The sequence below is a fragment of the Dipodomys spectabilis genome, unplaced genomic scaffold (genome assembly GCF_019054845.1).
Source record: "Dipodomys spectabilis isolate Male_0828 unplaced genomic scaffold, ASM1905484v1 ptg000207l, whole genome shotgun sequence".
NCBI lineage: Eukaryota > Metazoa > Chordata > Mammalia > Rodentia > Heteromyidae > Dipodomys > Dipodomys spectabilis.
The window spans coordinates 12270702-12288654 of record NW_024870884.1 but is presented as its reverse complement, the minus strand read 5'-3'; the positions used below and the strand labels follow the sequence as shown (position 1 = coordinate 12288654).

The following is a 17953-nucleotide window of genomic DNA, read 5'->3' as shown; positions in this document are numbered from 1 at the left end:
CAGGGCGGCTGCTCAGGGAGGAGGACAGAGGGAGGTGAAGGAGAAATGAAGGGAAGGGATGGTGCATTTCTTCAAGCTGTGGGCTAGATAATATAGGTAGTTGGCTTCTATATCAAAGTTGTAATTTTACTTTATCTTTTAAACTTAAAAATATATTTATTTATTTATTTATGTGATAAGGAGGAATCAAACCTAGGTCCTCATGCATGCTAGGCAAGCACTCTACCACTAAGCCACCTTCCCAGCCCAAACAATACATTTTCTATCATCTGCAGAAGCTAGACCTAGAACAAAAGTGACATAAATGTAAAAGGGGATCTGACTATTGGGAAAGGGAAGGGAAAAATGAGAGATTGATAGGAGGGTGCGTATGATAAAAGTGTTTCATACACATAATATAAAAATACAATGTGGAACCCATTAAAATTGTCAAAAATGGAGATGAGATAAGAAAGAACAACAGAGTGGGTAAATCTGATCAAAGTACATTATATTCATGTGTGGCTATTGCAACGAAAACTTTTTGTAAAAGTGATATATGGGAGTGTAGCTAAAGTGGTAGTGTGCTTGCTTAACAAGCATTCAGCCCTGGGTTCACTCCCAGTACTAGAAAAATAATGACAGAGAATGCTTGGACAGCATCTTGTTCAGCAGAGGCTAGAAAAAGGATCTACAATTATGTACAGATAAGGTGATTCTGTATGGCTAATATCAATTTTTACAAATGCTTTCTTATGACTATTCAGGCATAAGTAGAAGAAACCTAAAACAAATATACCCAAATGGTCTTAAATTTGTACTTTACCACTACTTATATTTTTCCCTTAATTTCTTTTTAGATATTGAGATGTTTAAATTGAAACCCAGATGGGGGGCTGGAAAGATGGCTCAGTGTAGAGTGCTTGCCTTGTATGCATGAGGCCCTGGGTTTGATTCCTCAGCACCACATAAGCAGAAAAAGCCAGAAGTGGCACTGTGGCTCAAGTGGTAGAATGCTAGCCTTGAGCTGAAGAGCTGAGAGACAGAGCCCAGGCCAAGTTCAGGTCCCACAACTGACAAAAAAGAAGAAAGAAAGGAAGAAAGAAGAAAGGAAGAAAGGAAGGAAGGAAGAAAGAGAGAAAGAGAGAAAGAAAGGAAGAAAGAAAGAAAGACAGAAAGAACCCAGGTGGAAGGCTATATCAGTGTAGCTGCAGCTGGCCTCTGATAAAAGGAACTAAGTCTAGGGTTACTAAAAACAGCAGGCTGGGCACCGGTGGCTCGCACCTGTAATCCTAGCTACTCAGGAAGCTGGGATCTGAATCTCACGGTTCAAAGCCAGCTTGGGCAGGAAAGGTCATGAGACTCCTATCTCTAATTAACCACCAGAAAACTGGAAGTGGTGTAATGGCTCAAGAAGTAGAGTGCTTGCCTTGAGCTGAAAAGCTGAGGGACAGCACCCAGGCTCAGAGTTCAAGTCCTATGACTGACAAAAAAAAAAAAATGAACCACCCAACCAACCAAGCAAAAACAGTGGCAGCTGAGCTGGGTAGTGGCTGCTCATGCCTATAATCCTAGCTACTCAGGGGACTGAGATCTGAGGATCATAGTTTGAAGCCAGTCCTGACAGGGAAATCTGTGAGACTCTTATCTCCAATTAACCACCAAAAATCCAGAAATAGAAATGTGATTTGAGTGGTAAAGTGTGAGCTTTGAACACAAAAGCTCAGAGACAGGCCCTGAGTTCAAGCCCTAGGACACACACACACACACACACACACACACACACACATACACAGAGTGACACATACACACAGTGAAAGCCAGCACCAGACACAGGCAGGAAGAATCTTTTTGAGCCTTGATATTCCAGAGTTCCTTTTTTTTTTTTTTTGGTCCGGTCGTGGGACCTGAACTCTGGGCCTGGGCGCTGTCCCTCAGCTCTTCAGCTCAAGGCCACTTGAGCCACAGTGCCACTTCTGGCTTTTTTCTTTTTGCTTATGTGGTGCTGGGGAATCGAACCCAGGGCCTCAGGCATGCAAGGCAAGCGCTCTACCACTGAGTCACCTTCCCAGCCCCAAGTATTCCAGCGTTCTAAGTGATTCATAAGCTCCAGATCAACTCTGAGAAGCAAAGGCTAGGCTGGAGTTTTCAAATGATATCTTCTACTTGATCACATGCAAGAAGAAACTTGTGTTGCGCACTGGTTTCATGGAACCCCTGTTGGCCTTTGTAGTAGGGGTGCAGGAGGGTTCACACTGCCAGGTCAGGGGGAAGGACAACTTGTAGGCTTCAAGCCCTACACACCCTACTCTGTCAGCATAGGCTCCAGCCCCTGTCGGGAGTCTGTCTTTGTTCTGGAATGCATTAGGCCTTTCTTGCCATGACCTCAGATTTACCGTCATTATACAGTATCTCCATTTCCCCCTCTCTTTCAACTATAATTAATGTTTACTATAGTTTGGCACTTAACACTTAGAGAAGTGAACTGAATGTCATTTTGGCATGACTGATTTTTTAAAAAAAATCTGACTGGAGCTCAGATCACCTTTATGTGGGCCTACTTGCCCTCCCAAGGGACAAGAGAACCATTTCCAGCTTCTGTTCAGGATTCCTTTCTGTTCCCTTCAAAACAACCTATTACTGACTAATGCACAAAATAGGGGGCTGGGAATGTGGCTTAGTAATAGAGTGCTTGCCTAGCATGCATGAAGCCTTGGGTTCGATTCCTCAGTACCACATAAACAGAAAAAGCCAGAAGTGGCACTGTGGCTGAAGTGATAGAGTGCTAGCTTTGAGCAAAAGAAGCTCAAGCACCATGTCCAGGCCCTGAGTTCAAGCCCCAGGCCTGGCAAAAAAAAAAAAGGTAGATATTTTTCTTTAAAAATGTGTGTGTGTGTGTGTGTGTGTGTGTGTGTGTGTGTGCGCGCGCGCGCATCCCAGAGCTTGAACTCAGGGCCTGTATATTGTCGCTCAGATTTTTTTTTATGTGTGTGGGGGTCCAGTCGTGGGGCCTGAACTCTGGGCCTGGGCGCTGTCCCTCAGCTCTTCAGCTCAAGGCTAGCGCTCTACCACTTGAGCCACAGTGCCACTTCCAGCTTTTTTCTTTTTGCTTATGTGGTGCTGAGGAATCGAACCCAGGGCCTCAGGCATGCAAGGCAAGCGCTCTACCACTGAGCCACTTTCCCAGCCCTTCGCTCAGATTTTTTTACTCAAGGCTCCAGTAGTAGCTTTTTGGTGGTTAATTAAAGATAAGAGCCCACGGACTTCCCTGCTTGAGCTGTCTTTGAACATGCATCTTCCGGCTTCCACAATCCTTATATCTCAACCTCCTGCGTAGCTGGGATTGTGCATAAGCCGCTGGAGCCTGGTCCTTTATTTTTTTTTTTTCTTTTTCACAGTTCTGGGGCTTGTTTGAACTCAGGGCCTGGGCAATATAGCTTAGCTTTTTCCATTAGGGATAGTGCTCTACTACTTGAGACACAGATCCACTTCTGCCTTTTTGCTGGTCATGGAGATAAGAGTCTCATGGACTTTCCTGCCTGGGCTGGTTTTGAAGAGACATCCTCAGCCTCCTGAGTAACTAGGATTACAGGTGTGTCTTGTTTTAGATGAGAATAACTGAAGATCTGATTTTTTTTAAGTTAATTTTATGTTAGCAATTTTAATTATTTGTTCCAATGGGAAAAAGAAATAAATTTATAGCAATAGCCAGGTTTCCAAATACTGTACTCACATTGACTTTCTGGTCAGATTTTCAAAGGCCTTTTTAATTGTACCTGATTCTAGATCTTCACTTCCTGTAGAATGGAATCTCAAATGCTTCTGGCAACTGTGCATTATTAGTAAGGGATGGTGCTTTGTTATTAGATTGCATTTTATTATTTCCTTCAGCTCAATGTGTACCTGATATTAGAGGGCTCTCCCTATGGAACCAGATTGAGAGGTGCTGCAAATGATGTGGTTTTATTATTTTTGCAGAGCCCCTGTGCATGGGTGGCAAGCCTGAGGCTATGCAGGCAGAGAGGGTGCAGCTTGCTCTGGTTGGTGAGGCTCAGGGTGTGGTTCCCACAGGGCCTGTGTGGCTGGTGTTCCAGACTAGACCAGGAAGCTGATGTTCACTCTGCTGGCTCCATGAGGAGATCAGTAGGCATCTAGCACAGCGATCCTGGCCTTCTCACACAGGGGGTCCAGTTGACCATCACCTCCTAGAAAATAATAAAATTTGATTTTGGCTAGCATTATGCATAATATACTGTTCTATTAAATATACCTGAGTTCCCACTAGCAATGCATTTTTTTAGCTCTGAGATCCAAACTCAAACTCAATTCCTGATGCTTTCTCTCATTGGCTAGTGCTCTATCAACTAAGCCATGCCTCACCATTTTAAAGATATGTAAAATGTTAACTAGGTTTTAATAGAGTCTTAGTAGATTGGAAAAGTTTACTCCTAGGCCAGAAACCCTGCAAACAAATCTCTAGAACATTGTGGAAAGTGTTCTGCACTGCAGGCAAGCTGACTCTCGGCAAGTCTGGATAGAATGAATAAGCTAACTAAAAATCTTTTTTTTTTTTTTTTGGTCAGTTGTAGGGCCTGAACTCTGGGCCTGAGCACTGTCCCTCAGCTCTTCAGCTCTATCACTTGAGCCACAGTGCCTTCCAGCTTTTTCTGCTTATGTGGTGTTGAGGAATCAAACCCAGGGCCTCATGCATGCAAGGCAAGCACTCTACCACTGAGCCACCTTCCCAGCCCCAGGCATGGCTCAGGTGGTAGAGTGCCAGCCAATGAGCAAAACATCAGATTCTGGGTTTGAGTTCAGGACAAAAGAAAAATCACTTTGAAAGAAAACAATAATAAAACATTAAAGTACTAAAAACAATTGTCCTTAAGTTCCAGCACATATGCATGAAGGCCAGTCTTAACTTCATTTTCTTTCCTCTTCTGTTTCCAGCATTCAGGAAGTGGAGCAAATAAAATAAAAGCTCAGGGACAGAACCCAGGCTCTGAGTTCAAGCCCCAGTATCAGTACACACACACACACACACACACACACACACACACACACACACACACACACACACACACACACACCACACACACACAAATAAAACAAAACTCACAAACCAATGTTTCCAGAGTTCTGGCAACAAGTTCTTCCCTTTTCTAGGTGTGGTTTGTGATGCTCTTTTTCATGTGCCACATAAGCCTCTGAGTATGAATTTAAAACAAGCCTGGGGCTGGCAGCTCATGTCTTTGACACTCGCTACTCTGGTGGCTGAGATCTGAGGAGTATGGCTCAAGGCTCAAAGTCAACCCAGGGAGAAAAGTTTGTGAGATTCTTATCTCTAACCACCAAAGAGCTAGATGTACAACTGTGGCTCCAGTGGTAGGGCGCTAGTCTTGAGCAAGAAAGTTGGGGAAAGCACTAGCCCTTGAGTTCAAGTCCCCAGGACCAGCACCAACACCCCCCCCCAAAAAAAAAAACTAAAAACCCCTAAACACTCAAAAAGAAACCCAATTTGGATTTAAGCATGACACACTGACCAGAGAGACATTTCAAAGGAGGCAGAAGGTTGTACACAAACCTTACTCACCAAAGTCCAAGTCCTTAATGTTGCAGTGGAAGACGATTTCTTCATTTACCATGAGTTCCACCAAATTCCAGTCTTCTATCTTCTCTAGGGTCACCTTATGTCCATCTTGGATCAACACAGCTAGAAGACAGACAAGAGAGAGAGAGATTAACCTGGCTATAGGTCCTCATAGATACAGCAGCTTGTCTCTTCCCTGGTGCTCATGGCAATAATTTTACCACTCGATGGACCCTTCCCTGTAGTGGCCTCCACATGGTCTGATCCTGACTGGGAAACACAGTCAGATACTTGAGCAATTCAAATTGCAAATTATTCCAGATGCAGAGGATCTGTTTTCTCTGGAAATGTCTACTGGGCTTTCCACAGGTTTCAGAGTTGATGCTCCATATCGGTGGGGACTCCGAATTGCTCCCGCCAGCTTCTTACTCTGTTCCCAGAGGGCAATTACCAGAATAAACTAAAAGCTTCAAAACGTAATTCTAGCTATTGGCCCAGGATATTTCACTCAGAAGGCGGCTTCAGTCAGGGAGCTGGTGGCTCACATCTATAATCATAGCTATTCAAGAGACTGAGATCTGAGGATCAAAGTTTGAAACCAGTCCAGGCCGGCAAATCTAAGAGACTTTTATCTCCAACTAACCACAAAAAGCCAGAAGTAGAAAAGTGACTTAAGCAGTAGAGCACCAACTTTGAGTGAAAAACCCAGGGCAAAGTTCATGATCTTGAATTTAAGCCCCTGTACTGGCACAAAAATACATAATAAAACAACTTAAAAGTTCCAATAAAGTTCTAAATGAAGGAAAAATTTTACAACAAATTGTCTTTTCCATATTATTATAACAGCAAAATTCTGTGACTGGCTTGTATGTTTAATAATACAAGGATGGTCAACATAAATTTGTACATATGATGAGAGTTTATTTGGACACTTCAAATGTTTGTGAAATGTTAAATTTCTAAGAGTATTATAAACAACAATGAAGATATAGATATGTCTATTACAACATTATGAATAGACATCCAGAGCTAGGTGCTGGTGGCTCACACCTGTAATTCTGCTGGGGAAGCTGAAATCTGAAGATCTCTGTTCAAAGCCTGCCTGGGCAGGAAATGCTGCGAGATTCTTATCTCCAATGAACCACCAGAAAGGAGAAAGTGGAGCTATAGCTCAAGAAGAAGAGCACTAGCCTTCAGCACAAAAGCTCAGGGACAGTGCCCAGGCCCTGAGTGCAAGCCCTAGTACAGGCACAAAATGCATGAATGAATGAATGTTCAATATCAATTGAGGGTTCATGTAAGAAAGAAAAAAAGAGTGGTTCTCTCTATATGGTGAGGTTATATGAAATTTTTTTGATTATTTTATCAATTTCCAGATTTATTATGATTTGTAAAAATGTTCTTTACAAAAGCTAATGGAGGGCTGGGAATGTGGCTTAGTGGTAAAGTATTTGCCTAATATACAGGAGGCCCTGGGTTAATTCCTTGGTACACATAAACAAAAAATACATTAAAAATTAATTTAAAAATACAATAATAGCAACATAAAGTATGCATTTAAAAAAAGCCAGTGGAGCCAGTGATTCACTCTCACTCCTTCAATCCTAATTATCAGGAGGCTGAGGTCTGAAGGATTGTAGTTCAAGGGCAAAAAAGTCCACAAGATACCATCTCCAAAATAACCAGCAAAAAGCTGGTCTAGAGGCATGACTCAAATGGTTGAGCACCAGCTGAGTGGGTTGCACACCTTGAGTTCAAACTACAGTACTTAAAAAAAGCTAAAAGCTAGTAAACATTTTATCTTCATTTTTGGAGTCTGCAGGTTGGTTATCACTTTCAGGCAATGGTTCCTTTGAAGAGATAAGCCATTGTTAGATTTAATTTCTATTGTGCAAAGGCAGAGTGTGTGGTTTAAGAGAGGTGATGTCCATTGGGCTGCACTGGGCTCTCTTTTCTTCCTTCTTCTTTGTGGTGTGTGTGTGTGTGTGTGTGTGTGTGTGTGTGTGTGTGTGTATGAGAGAGAGAGAGAGAGAGAGACAGAGAGACAGAGACAGAGAGACAGAGACAGAGAGACAGAGAGAGACAGAGAGAGAGAGAGAGAAAAGAGGGAGAGAGTCAGAGACAGAGACAAAGAGACACAGAGAGAGACAGAGAGACAGGGTTTTTTGGTGGTTAATTGGCATTGAGTCTCATAGACTTTCCTGCCCAGGCTGGCTTCAAAAGGCGATCCTCAGTGCTCAGCCTCCTGGATAGCTAGGATTACAGGTGGGAGACACTAGACTCCAGCGGGACTCTATTTTATATAGTGTGGTTCCTCCCAATTTTCCTGATGTGGTCACCTTGAACTTAAACTTTCTGTGCCAATGTATAGTCTTCAAAGTCTGAATACACTGGTGAGATTTTCAGGTAGGATGGGAAGAGAAATCAGGTGTGGATTTTTTTTTAAGTCTTAGCATTTCAATCAGTCTTAGGTGAAGAAAAATCAGACATTTATGCCAGTTAATTGCATTTAATTACAGAAACAATTGCTGCTTCAAAATGTTCGCGTGTCCACTTCATCTTTCAATCAGTTCAAGAACATCCAGCTCCAGCTGTGAGCATTTTAATTGTGTGATTTTAATTTCACTTCTGGAGAGAAACTTCAGAAAGCTTCAGCCAGGATGTCCATTAACAAGACAGCACTCCTCTGGCACCCAATGGTGGCCCTAATTGACCTACTTTAGCTAATGCCTCTCTCTAAAGACCTCCTGCATTGTTTTCCTTGGCATATTTGTGTTACTGTATCCTGTTTAAGTGTCTTGTTCTTAAACATTTTTTGAAGAAGGCACTCAGTTTGTGAGAGGAAAACAAGGTACCCAAAAGTGAAAAGCATGAGAGATTCTCTCTCAGGCAGCTGATTCCATGTGAAAAAGTTCCCTTTAGTCAGTGCCAATGGCTCATCTCATAATCCTAGATACTTAGGAGGCTGGGATCTGAGGATCATGGTTCAAAGCCAGCCCAGGCAGAAAAGTCCATGAGACTTGTATTTGCAACCCAGAAGCAGGGTTATGTCTCAAGTGGTAGAGTGCTAGCCTTGTGTGAAAAAGCTAAACCAGAGTATGAGGCCCTGAGTTCAAGTCCCAGTACCAGTATGGACATGTACGTATAGACATGCCCCCCCCCCCCCCCACATACACATACACACCACACAAGCCAGGCACTGGTGGCTAACTCCTGTACTTCTAGCCACTCAGGAGGCTGAGATCTGTGGTTTAAAGCCAGCTTGGGCAGGAAAGTCCATGAGACTTTTTTCTCCAACTAATCAGCAAAAAGCCAGAAGTAGAGCTATAGTTCAAGTGGTAGACAGCCAGATTGGAGCACAAAAGCTAGGGGACAATGCCCAGGCCTTGGAGTTCAAGCCCCAGTACTGGCATGCACATGGGCACACACATTACATAAACACATACACCCAATCAATAAGAAAGCTCCAAGTATTCCTGATCACATAACTATCCAGTCAGTAAAGAGGACACTTCAATAAATGTTATACACTCCTATACTTTAGCTCTACCAAGGCTGAGGATTCCTCCTGCCCTTTCTGTTTGGGAGCTCTTTTCTATACTACTCCTTGTCATTGGGTCCAGAGTCCTCATTCCTCAACACTTTCTGGACACAATCCTGCACATCCAGACTAGTAACCTTGACAAGGACATGCTCAATTCTGCCCAGTTCAGAATGTTAGCTGGTTATCTAGAGGGACAAGATGAAGCCCATGGGCAAAAATTCTGGACTTCCACATCCCCCAAGCAGTACCCTTTAGGGTGGAACAGCTTGGCTTCCTGACTCTGGCTTTGCGTAGTCTGAAGACCATCCTGGAGAGCAGGCTTCATCTGAGAGGAAGAAAGCAGGAGCAAAACAGCTCTGATTCCCTCCTCACACTCCACATTTGGGGCAAGGTGCTGCTATTAACACCCAAGTCTAAGTCTGGGGGGCTCTGGAGAGAATGAGGGTGACACTCAAGGTGGGGCAGCCCTATAAGAGAAATCCAAGGCAGAAGATTCTGCAGCCTCCCATTGCCCTCCTCTCCGCAGGGCCCATCTGACCAAGCCTCCTATCCCATTCCAGTTTACTTTATGGGGGCATTAACAATCTTTTTATGTACTATTACTGGGGCTTGAACTTGGAGCCTGGGCACTGTCCCTTAGCTTTTTTGCTCAAAGCTACTGCTCTACCAGTTGGGCCATAAGTCCACATCTGGGATTTTGCTGGTTAACTGGAGGTAGGAGTCTCACAGGCTTTCCTGCCTGGGCTGATTTCAAACTGAGATCCTTAGATCTCAGCTTCCTAAGTAGCTAGGATGACAGGTATGAGCCACTTGCACCAGGCAACAATTTTGCTCCCCCACTTGCCTTATTTTGTGGGTCCTGGGGCTTGAACTCAGAGTCTGGCGCTGTCCCTGAGCTCTTTTGCTCAAGGCTAGTGCTCTAACCCTTTGAGCCACAGCTCCACTTCTGGTTTTGAGTTGTTTACTGAAGATAAGAGACTCACAGACTTTCCTGCCCCGGCTGGCTTTAAACCTCGAATCTCAGATCTCAGCCTCCTGAGTAGCTAGGATTACAGGTGTAAGCTACCAGCACCTGGCAGTATTACTCTTATATGGCACAGTAGCTTAGAAATAGGATTTGATCTACAAAATAACTCACCCCAGGGAGCTGGACCTGGTGAATAATGAGGACCAACCTTAACTGAGAGCAAATGTAGCCTCAAGGGAAGAAACCTGCCTACATCTGGTCTCTCCTCATTTCAACCTTTTATGGCTTTGCTAGATGCAGGTTCTCTGGTCTTTTTTTTTTTTTTTTTTTTTAAAGTCCATTGTGGGGCTTGAAACTAGGGCCTGAGCACTGTCCCTGAGCCTTTGTGCTCAAAGCTAATGCTCTACCACTTTGAGCTAGTTTTCAGGCGGTTCATTGGAGATAAGAATGTCATGGACTTTCCTGCCCTAGATGGCTTTGAATCACAGTCCTCAGATCTCAGCCTACCTGAGTAGCCAGGAATACAGGTGTGAGCCCCACCACGCCTGGGCCAGCCTCTAGCCTTTAAGGTCGTGTGTGGTCCTCACTTTCCACTACTGCATTGTTGCTACTTCCCAGGGCCTGGTATCAACACAGATGTCTTCCAGCAACCATCTTCAGACAATGCTGGGCTCCATCATCAATTCTTGTGGACCCTGAGAGGCTGTCAGAGTGATCCTGTATTGAAGTATTAGGATGATGACCTGCTAAAGAGCCTGCATCATGAATTCAGCCTTAGGACACCTGTTTCCTTTCCCTCAGTCATGGACTTACAGAGTCCAATTGTAGGACTTAAGGGATCAAAGATGAAGAGACTCCGGAATTCCTGCAGCTTATCCATATGGCACTGCCTTACATGGAGGACCCTAGCTTTCCTCTGAGCTGCTATGGAGCTGCCTATTCAAAGAAAGGTCAGATAAATATACTCCTTGAAACCAAGTCCACAAAGGCAGTTGCTAAGCTTCAGCATAAATCAGCCAGAAACTGGAAGGCCACCCACAGGCCACCTACCGCTTTGAAGTGCCACATCATTCTTTGTAAAGGGACATAGGAAACTCAATCCTCTTGATGCTGGAGGAACTGCCATTCTCTGTGGATGACTAAAATAAGGCTCAGGGAGAGTCAAGGTCCAAGGACAGATCACTTTTTCTTTTTGTCAGTTGTGGGGCTTGAACTCAGGGCCTGGGTACTATCCCTCAGCAATTTTCCTTAATGTTAGCGCTCTACCACTTTGAGCCACAGCACCACTTCTGGTTTTCTGGTGGTTAATTGGAGATAAGAGTCTTGTGGACTTTCCTGCCCAGGCTGGCTTTGAACCATGATCCTCAGATCTCAGCTTCCTGAATAGCTAGGATTAGAGATGTGATCTATCAGTGCCCAGTCAGATTGCTTTCTTCTCCCATGTAGCAGAGATCCAAAGTGAATAGCTGGGAATGAGGGCTGATAATTCATAACTAGCAAGAGACTGGCCCTTTGGGTATCTTGATTAAATAAGATTTAAGCTATTAAAAATATATTTGGGGGGGAAGGATCTGTTTGATTCCTTCCAACTCCTGTAAATGGGTCTTTTTTTATTTTAAGTTGATACTGGAGCTTTCATTCAGGTCCTTATTCTCTTTTGTGGCCTTTTCTGTTCAAGGCTGGTGCTCTACTACTTAAGCCATACCTTTATTTCTGGCTTTTTGCTGGTTCATCTGGAGATAGTTTCATAGACTTTCTTACCTGGGCTGGCTTTGACTCACAATCCTTAGGATTACAGGCACGAGCCACCAGCTCCTGGCTTTGAGTGGAGCGTTTGGTGGACACAAGCACAGCAGGCAAGGATCAACCAGGGTCCAGGCAATTACTGAGAACTCTGTTGTTAAGCCTTAATTAAGCTTAGTTAATACTTAATCAGTGCTGAGTCCAAGTGGAGACATTTGCTGAACTATTATCATTCATGAGTAATAAAGAAGGAATGAGAGCTTTCAGGTTGCTTAAGGCACGGTCAATTCAGAAAAGATCAGTCATCTTCCTAAAGACAGCAGGGCTTCTGCAAATGATAAAGGGCTATGATTTCTTAAAGTAACACACTGGACTCCAAAGCAGACTTAGGACAGGGAGCTTGCAAACAGACTTACTTGTTGTGATGCTAGCATTGTGTCTAAAGTGGAACAGCAGGATGGGGAAGACTAGGAGAGGGAGCAGATGCTCTTTGCTTTGTTCCTCTGAACACGTTGGCCCTTGTCACTGGGCCTCTGTGTGCATTGGCAGTTGGTATTAGAGGAGTTTCAAGCATGGATACACAGAGCTTATTTTACAAATCAACCACCTGCTGATCCCTTGCAGGATTCAGGCCTCCTCCAACCAGAACAACACTCCCTGGATCTTCTTTAAGTACTTCTTCCCATCCTTCCTGGGCCAGAGTCTGGGCCTTGGCTCCATGCTTCTTTGACTCCACCTGTGCCTTTACCTCTTCCTCAATCTGACTTCTCAAAGGGCCAGAGGTGCAGAAGCTACTCACATATTGAATGGCTTACTCAGCTCTCCCCTCTCCCTGCTGAAGCATTCTCCTTTCTTGTGTGGAGGGAGAGGTACACACATGTGTGCTGGTACTAGGGCTTGAATTTAGTGCCTCATGTTCTTCCTTAGTGTTTTCCACTCCAGGCTGGTGCTTTACCACTTGAGCTATACCTGGCTTTTTGGATGGTTACTTGGAGGTAGGAGTCTCACAGACTTTGCTGACCCAGATGCCTTTGAACTGCAGTCCTCACATCTCTTAGACTCCTGAGTAGCTAGGATTACAGGCATGAGCCACCAGTGCCCAGATCTTGCTTTTGTTCTTGAGATAGTCCTGCTATATTCAGCTGAGTCTGGCCTCAGACTAGCACTCCACTTGCCTCAGTCTCCAGAATGCTGGGATTACAGGCGTATACCATCAGTGGCGTCTTTCTTGCTTCTTAAGAAAAAATTTTATACTTTTAAATTTTTATCAGATTATAAATTTAGACTCATGACTTTTATGACCCTTAGAAATTATAGAAAAGGACAAAAACTTCAAAATCATCTCACAGTTTTCCCTACTCCTGCTCTGTTTCTTTCAGAAGAAGGGAGATTGGGTATACAAGGATTCAGCAACACACATGGTCTGACTGTATCTTACACTGGGTTGTGGAGACCCAGGCCTGATCTTTCATAGGTGTGTGGTATTCATTTTCACCACTGTTTTATATTTCAGATGATATATGTGTTACAATTTAATTGGGCACTTGGGTTTCTGGTTGTTTCTTAATTTTTGCTCTCACCAAGAATGTTTCAGAAAACATTCATAGCATGCCTTCTGAGAATGTGTGAATTTTTTTTTTTTTGCTAGTCGTGGAGCTTGAACTCAGGGCCTGGGCACTGTCCCTGAGCTTCTTTTGCTCAAGGCTAGCACTCTACCACCATGTGTACCACAGCACCACTTCTAGCCTTTTCTGTTTATGTGCTACTGAGGAATCGAACCCAGGGCTTCAAGCATGCTAGGCAAGTACTCTACCATTAAACCACATTCCCAGCCCTGAATTTTTTCTTTAAATAAGGAAAATACTTAAAAAATGAAACAAGTTGGGAGTTGGTGACTCATGCCTATAATTCTAGTTACTCAGGAGTCTGAGATCTGAGGATCAATGTTTGAAGCTGGCCCAGGTAGATGGATCTGAGAGAGTCTTAATTCTAAGTATCCAGAAAGGAGCCAGAACTCGAAGTGTATTCAAGTGATAGAGTGTCATTCTTGAGCAGAAAAATCTGAGATCATGAGACCCTGAGTTTAAACCCTACACAGACACAGATACACACACACACACACACACACACAAGAGAGACAGAGATTAAAAAAAGAAATTGTACAGTATGGGTTACATTTTAATAGATGCTGCCTCTTTGCTTCCCAAACTAACTGTCCAATTTGTTTTTCCATCAAGGATGTATGATGCCAGATATAGTAGCTTACATCTACGATAGAGATAGAGATCTGAAGGATCATAGTTCAAGGCCAGCCCAGGGAGAAAGTTAGGGAGACCCTATCTCAATAAGTACACAGGCTGCTAAGCCTCTGTTGCTTCTCTCTACCCTCTATATAGCCAGCTCTTCCTGTTCTCCAAACAGGTCCCATGATGCCTCTCCTTTTCCTGTGACCCTGTGGGAATATTAAGAATTAACATGTGTCAAACTTCACTATCCTATGTGCAGATCTGGTTTGCATTACTCATATGGCCAACTAAGTGAAGGTTTTTATTCCTCCTTAGCCCTTGTAGGTTTATTTATGTATGCCTTCTGCTTTAGCATAATTTTTGGTATACTTGGTAAATGACATAATTTTCCATGTTTTAAATCCTTAATTATCTTTAAGTAGTTGTACAAAGCTATTTCGATTCAACTTGTGAATTTATGAGTATAGTGTTACCCTTTCCATCATTCTCTCTCATTTCTCTTAGCTCCACCCATCCCCTCAAGTTATCTGGTTCCATAAATAATACAATCAAATTCACATTAAATCAATATTATCTGTTGATTGTGGAAGCAGTAAGAAATACAATTGAGAGTGTCTGCAGCCATCAGCAAAGGGGCAGAACGGGCAGCCTCAAGTTCCTATACTCCTCAGAAACATCACAATACAACCAGGAGCTGTCAGAACAAACATGGTCAGGGATTCAGAAAACAGTGAAAGACCTACAGCAACCAAGTGAGCACTGAATGCAGAAGAAGGCACCTGTCAAACAGCAGACAAGCTTGGTGGCATTGTTCCGGCCTTTGCCCTGTCTCTCCTGATTTGGTGATAGCCTTGAAGACTGGAGCTCCCATTCCCAATGTGAAATTCGTCCTTGATTCTGGAGAAGGCAAAGAATACCTTATGTTTGAATGCTTCTGTCAGGGTCCTGACCCACTCGGGGGCTTCCTAAAGTAAGGTCACAGGTCCTTGTCTTAGAATTTACATAGGATGGTAAAACCCTGAGCAGCTCACAAAAATTGTAAGGCAAATGAAAAATCCACAATTGCCTGGGCAAGATAACACTGGAGCCATACACTAAAGCTCAGATTTTCTTTGGGAAATTGGGGCATTCGAAAGTGCTCACATATACTGAGCAGTTTAGAAAGTCGAGTGTTGCCCAGGGCAGATGCATTATCAGAAAAGATGACGAAGATCCTTAAGCTTTCTCCAGTGAAGCAGAAAGTAAGTAAAGGCTGAGGAGAATTGTGAATAGCCTGGCTAAGTATTAGAGTGTCCCTTAACCGGAAAATACACAAAGCATGGGACAAGGGGTTATTTCATGTGAAAGCTCCTGGTATTCAAGGCAGTGTTAGTGAAAACACTGAACATAGCCCAAGCCTTCAGAAATCAGCAAGAGCAAACTCTGAGGACCGAGGAGAATCTTATTTCCACAGAGAATGTATTCTAGTATTAGAACTCAACACTAATATCTAGATTCAGCACTACAACCACAAACCATACACAAAAACAAGAAGTATGCCACATTGAAAGGGAAAAACTGGCAGGAACTGTCCCTGAGAAATAGCAGACATTGAGCTTACTTTAGATCACCTCTTAAATATCCTCACAGAACCTAAGGAAATCTTAGCAAAGAACTAAAACAAAGCAGGAAAATGGATTATTAAAAAACTTCTAAAATCAAGTAAAAGACAAAAGTTCTGAAAAGGAACCAAGCAGAGGTTCTAGAGTTAGAAGGTATTAACAACTGAAATTTAAAATTCACTAAGAAATTGGCTCGGTGCTGATGGTTCACACCTATAATCCTAGCTATTCAGGAGGCTGCAATCTGAGGATTGAAGTTCAAAGCCAGCCCAGGCAGGAAAGTCTATAAGACTCTTATCTCCAATTAACCACCAAAAGGCTAGATAGAAGTGGAGTTTTGGCTCAAGTAGTAGAGCACTAGCCTTGAGAAACTGTTATTTAACTCATTTAATCTGTGGCATTTGCAGCTCAAGTCAACTAATACCAACACTGAGCTCTTTATAATAAGATGCCTCCATCAACTGTTCTCTCATGGAAAGCAACTTTCTTTCTCAGGTGGTTTTCCACTCAACCTTCAAACTCAAACTCAAATGCCACCTCCTCCAGGAAACTTCCCCTGATTGCTCCCGTGATTTTTGGGTCTTCCGGGCTGTTACATCATTCTTCCTGGAAGATCTTTAGCTTGTATCTTATAATGGAAGTTCATCAATAATGCTCAGCCCTGGGCTCTCTTTTGGATATTCTCCCCAAATTATCCACTCACCCCTTTCTATCTTGCATTTTTCCTCTGAACTCCAGAGCTGATCTGACTTGCTACCTTGATATGGGTAGCAAAAAGCACCTGAAGTTAAATATGTCCCAAATGGAACATGTTCCAAATTATGATTCCCATTCATCAGCACCATCTCTTGCCAATTCTGGCTGGATGGGCCCGGGGTGGGGGGTGGGGTGCCTCTTTGCACTTACCTGCCACATCCACCATCGTGGAGAGTCTCCTTGCTTTCACTCTGAACCATTATGCATCCTTTTTATAACCGTCCTGGACCAAACGACTCTCACCTCAACGCTAGACCCCAGCAGCCTCTCTGAGTTCCTTTCTGCCACTCTTAGCCCCTGTCACCTGTCAGAGCAGCCGTACCTACAGCAGTGTGACCCCTGTCTCTCTGGTGCTTTCCCTTTTATCAACTCAACACTGTCTAGGCCTTCAGCTTTGGCACATAACTGTCCTGTCTGGAATGCTCTTGCCTCTGGGTACCTGGTTAATTTCTACTCATTCTAGACTCAAATGCAATGTGATCGAATGTGCCTTTCCTGACCTGCCCCTATCTCCCTCCCTTCTTCCCCCCCACCCCACCCCGTTGTAGCTAAGTCGTAGGTCTCCCGAGGGCCGACCTCAAGCCCCCAGGGCTCTCAGCAGGGAGAAGGTGGCTCCAGCACACACACACTGACGTCCAGCCGTGAGCCCTGGGTACCTGGGATCTGCTGCACGACCGAGTGATCACAGAATAGAGTCTCAGCGCTGCCATTTCCCAGCCATTCGACTGGGGGAATGGCTCTTGGTATTTCGGACCTTGTTTCTAAAATGAGGTTGGGCACTGTGTTCTGTCAAGATGATCTGTGTGGCTGGCTGGCTCTCAGTGGGCCCACACTCCTGTCTGTTCTCAGTTCACGTCCAGCGGTGGAGGGCTGACTCGCCCGGAGCGTGGGGGGGGGGGGGGGGGAGGCCCAGCCGGAGCGGGGGCCCAGCCCGAGCCGGCAAGGGTTCCAGGGGGACGGCGCGCACACCCCGAGGCCGGGCACACACTGGGGCCGCCGCCGAGTAGCCCACCTTGTAGACCCTCCAGGCGGAAGGTGCGGTGCTCCACTGACAGCCCCACGGGGCTGTAGGGCCCGTAGCGCAGGGTGACCTCGGCGTTCTTGGGCATACCCGGGCAGCCCCAGGAGTTCAGGCACACCGCGCGACTCTTGTTGCTAGGCAACCGCCCTTCCGCTCTGGGCGGTGGGCGTGGCCTCGCGGGCGGGGGTGGAGGACTTACGGCCCCACCCACCCCCACTCCAAGGCCCCACCCAGGGCCCAAGTTGCTCTCCGGAGCCCACCGCAGGGTCGGGTTCCCTGGCTCCTGTTAAGGGTGAATCAGAATGGGCGCCGGCGCTGGCGGCTCTCACCCGTAATCCTAGCTACTCAGGAGGTTGAGAACTCAGAAGCCCAGTTCAAAACCAGTGTGGACAGACCAGTGTGGGCAGACAGACCCCTCTCTGCAACCGGCAAACACCTGGAAGTGGAGGTGTGGCTTAAGTGGGAGAGGACCAGAAGTGAAACAGCTTAAGCAAGAGAGTGAAGCC

At 44.7% G+C, this 17953-nt stretch overlaps 1 protein-coding gene across 1 annotated transcript; it reads right to left on the bottom strand.

Moving 5' to 3' along the window:
• Positions 1 to 4119: 4119 nt before the first annotated feature.
• On the bottom strand, positions 4120 to 17535 carry CUNH10orf53 (chromosome unknown C10orf53 homolog). Its single transcript, XM_042696272.1, has 3 exons — positions 17439 to 17535; positions 5573 to 5692; positions 4120 to 4184 (listed from the first exon to the last, which is right to left on the bottom strand). The coding sequence occupies exons 1-3, from the start codon at positions 17533 to 17535 to the stop codon at positions 4120 to 4122; spliced, it is 282 nt and encodes a 93-aa protein (XP_042552206.1).
• Positions 17536 to 17953: the final 418 nt, after the last annotated feature.

What these genes read in the sequence shown, in the direction of transcription:
- CUNH10orf53 (XM_042696272.1), bottom strand. Translation starts at nt 17,535, where the DNA reads ATGCCCAAGAACGCCGAGGTCACCCTGCGCTACGGGCCCTACAGCCCC. An exon ending in CCGCCTGGAGGGTCTACAAG is followed by an intron (nt 5,693 to 17,438) that starts GTGGGCTACTCG and finishes TCTGTCTTCTAG; the next exon opens with CTGTGTTGATCCAAGATGGA. An exon ending in CATTAAGGACTTGGACTTTG is followed by an intron (nt 4,185 to 5,572) that starts GTGAGTAAGGTT and finishes ATTATTTTCTAG; the next exon opens with GAGGTGATGGTCAACTGGAC.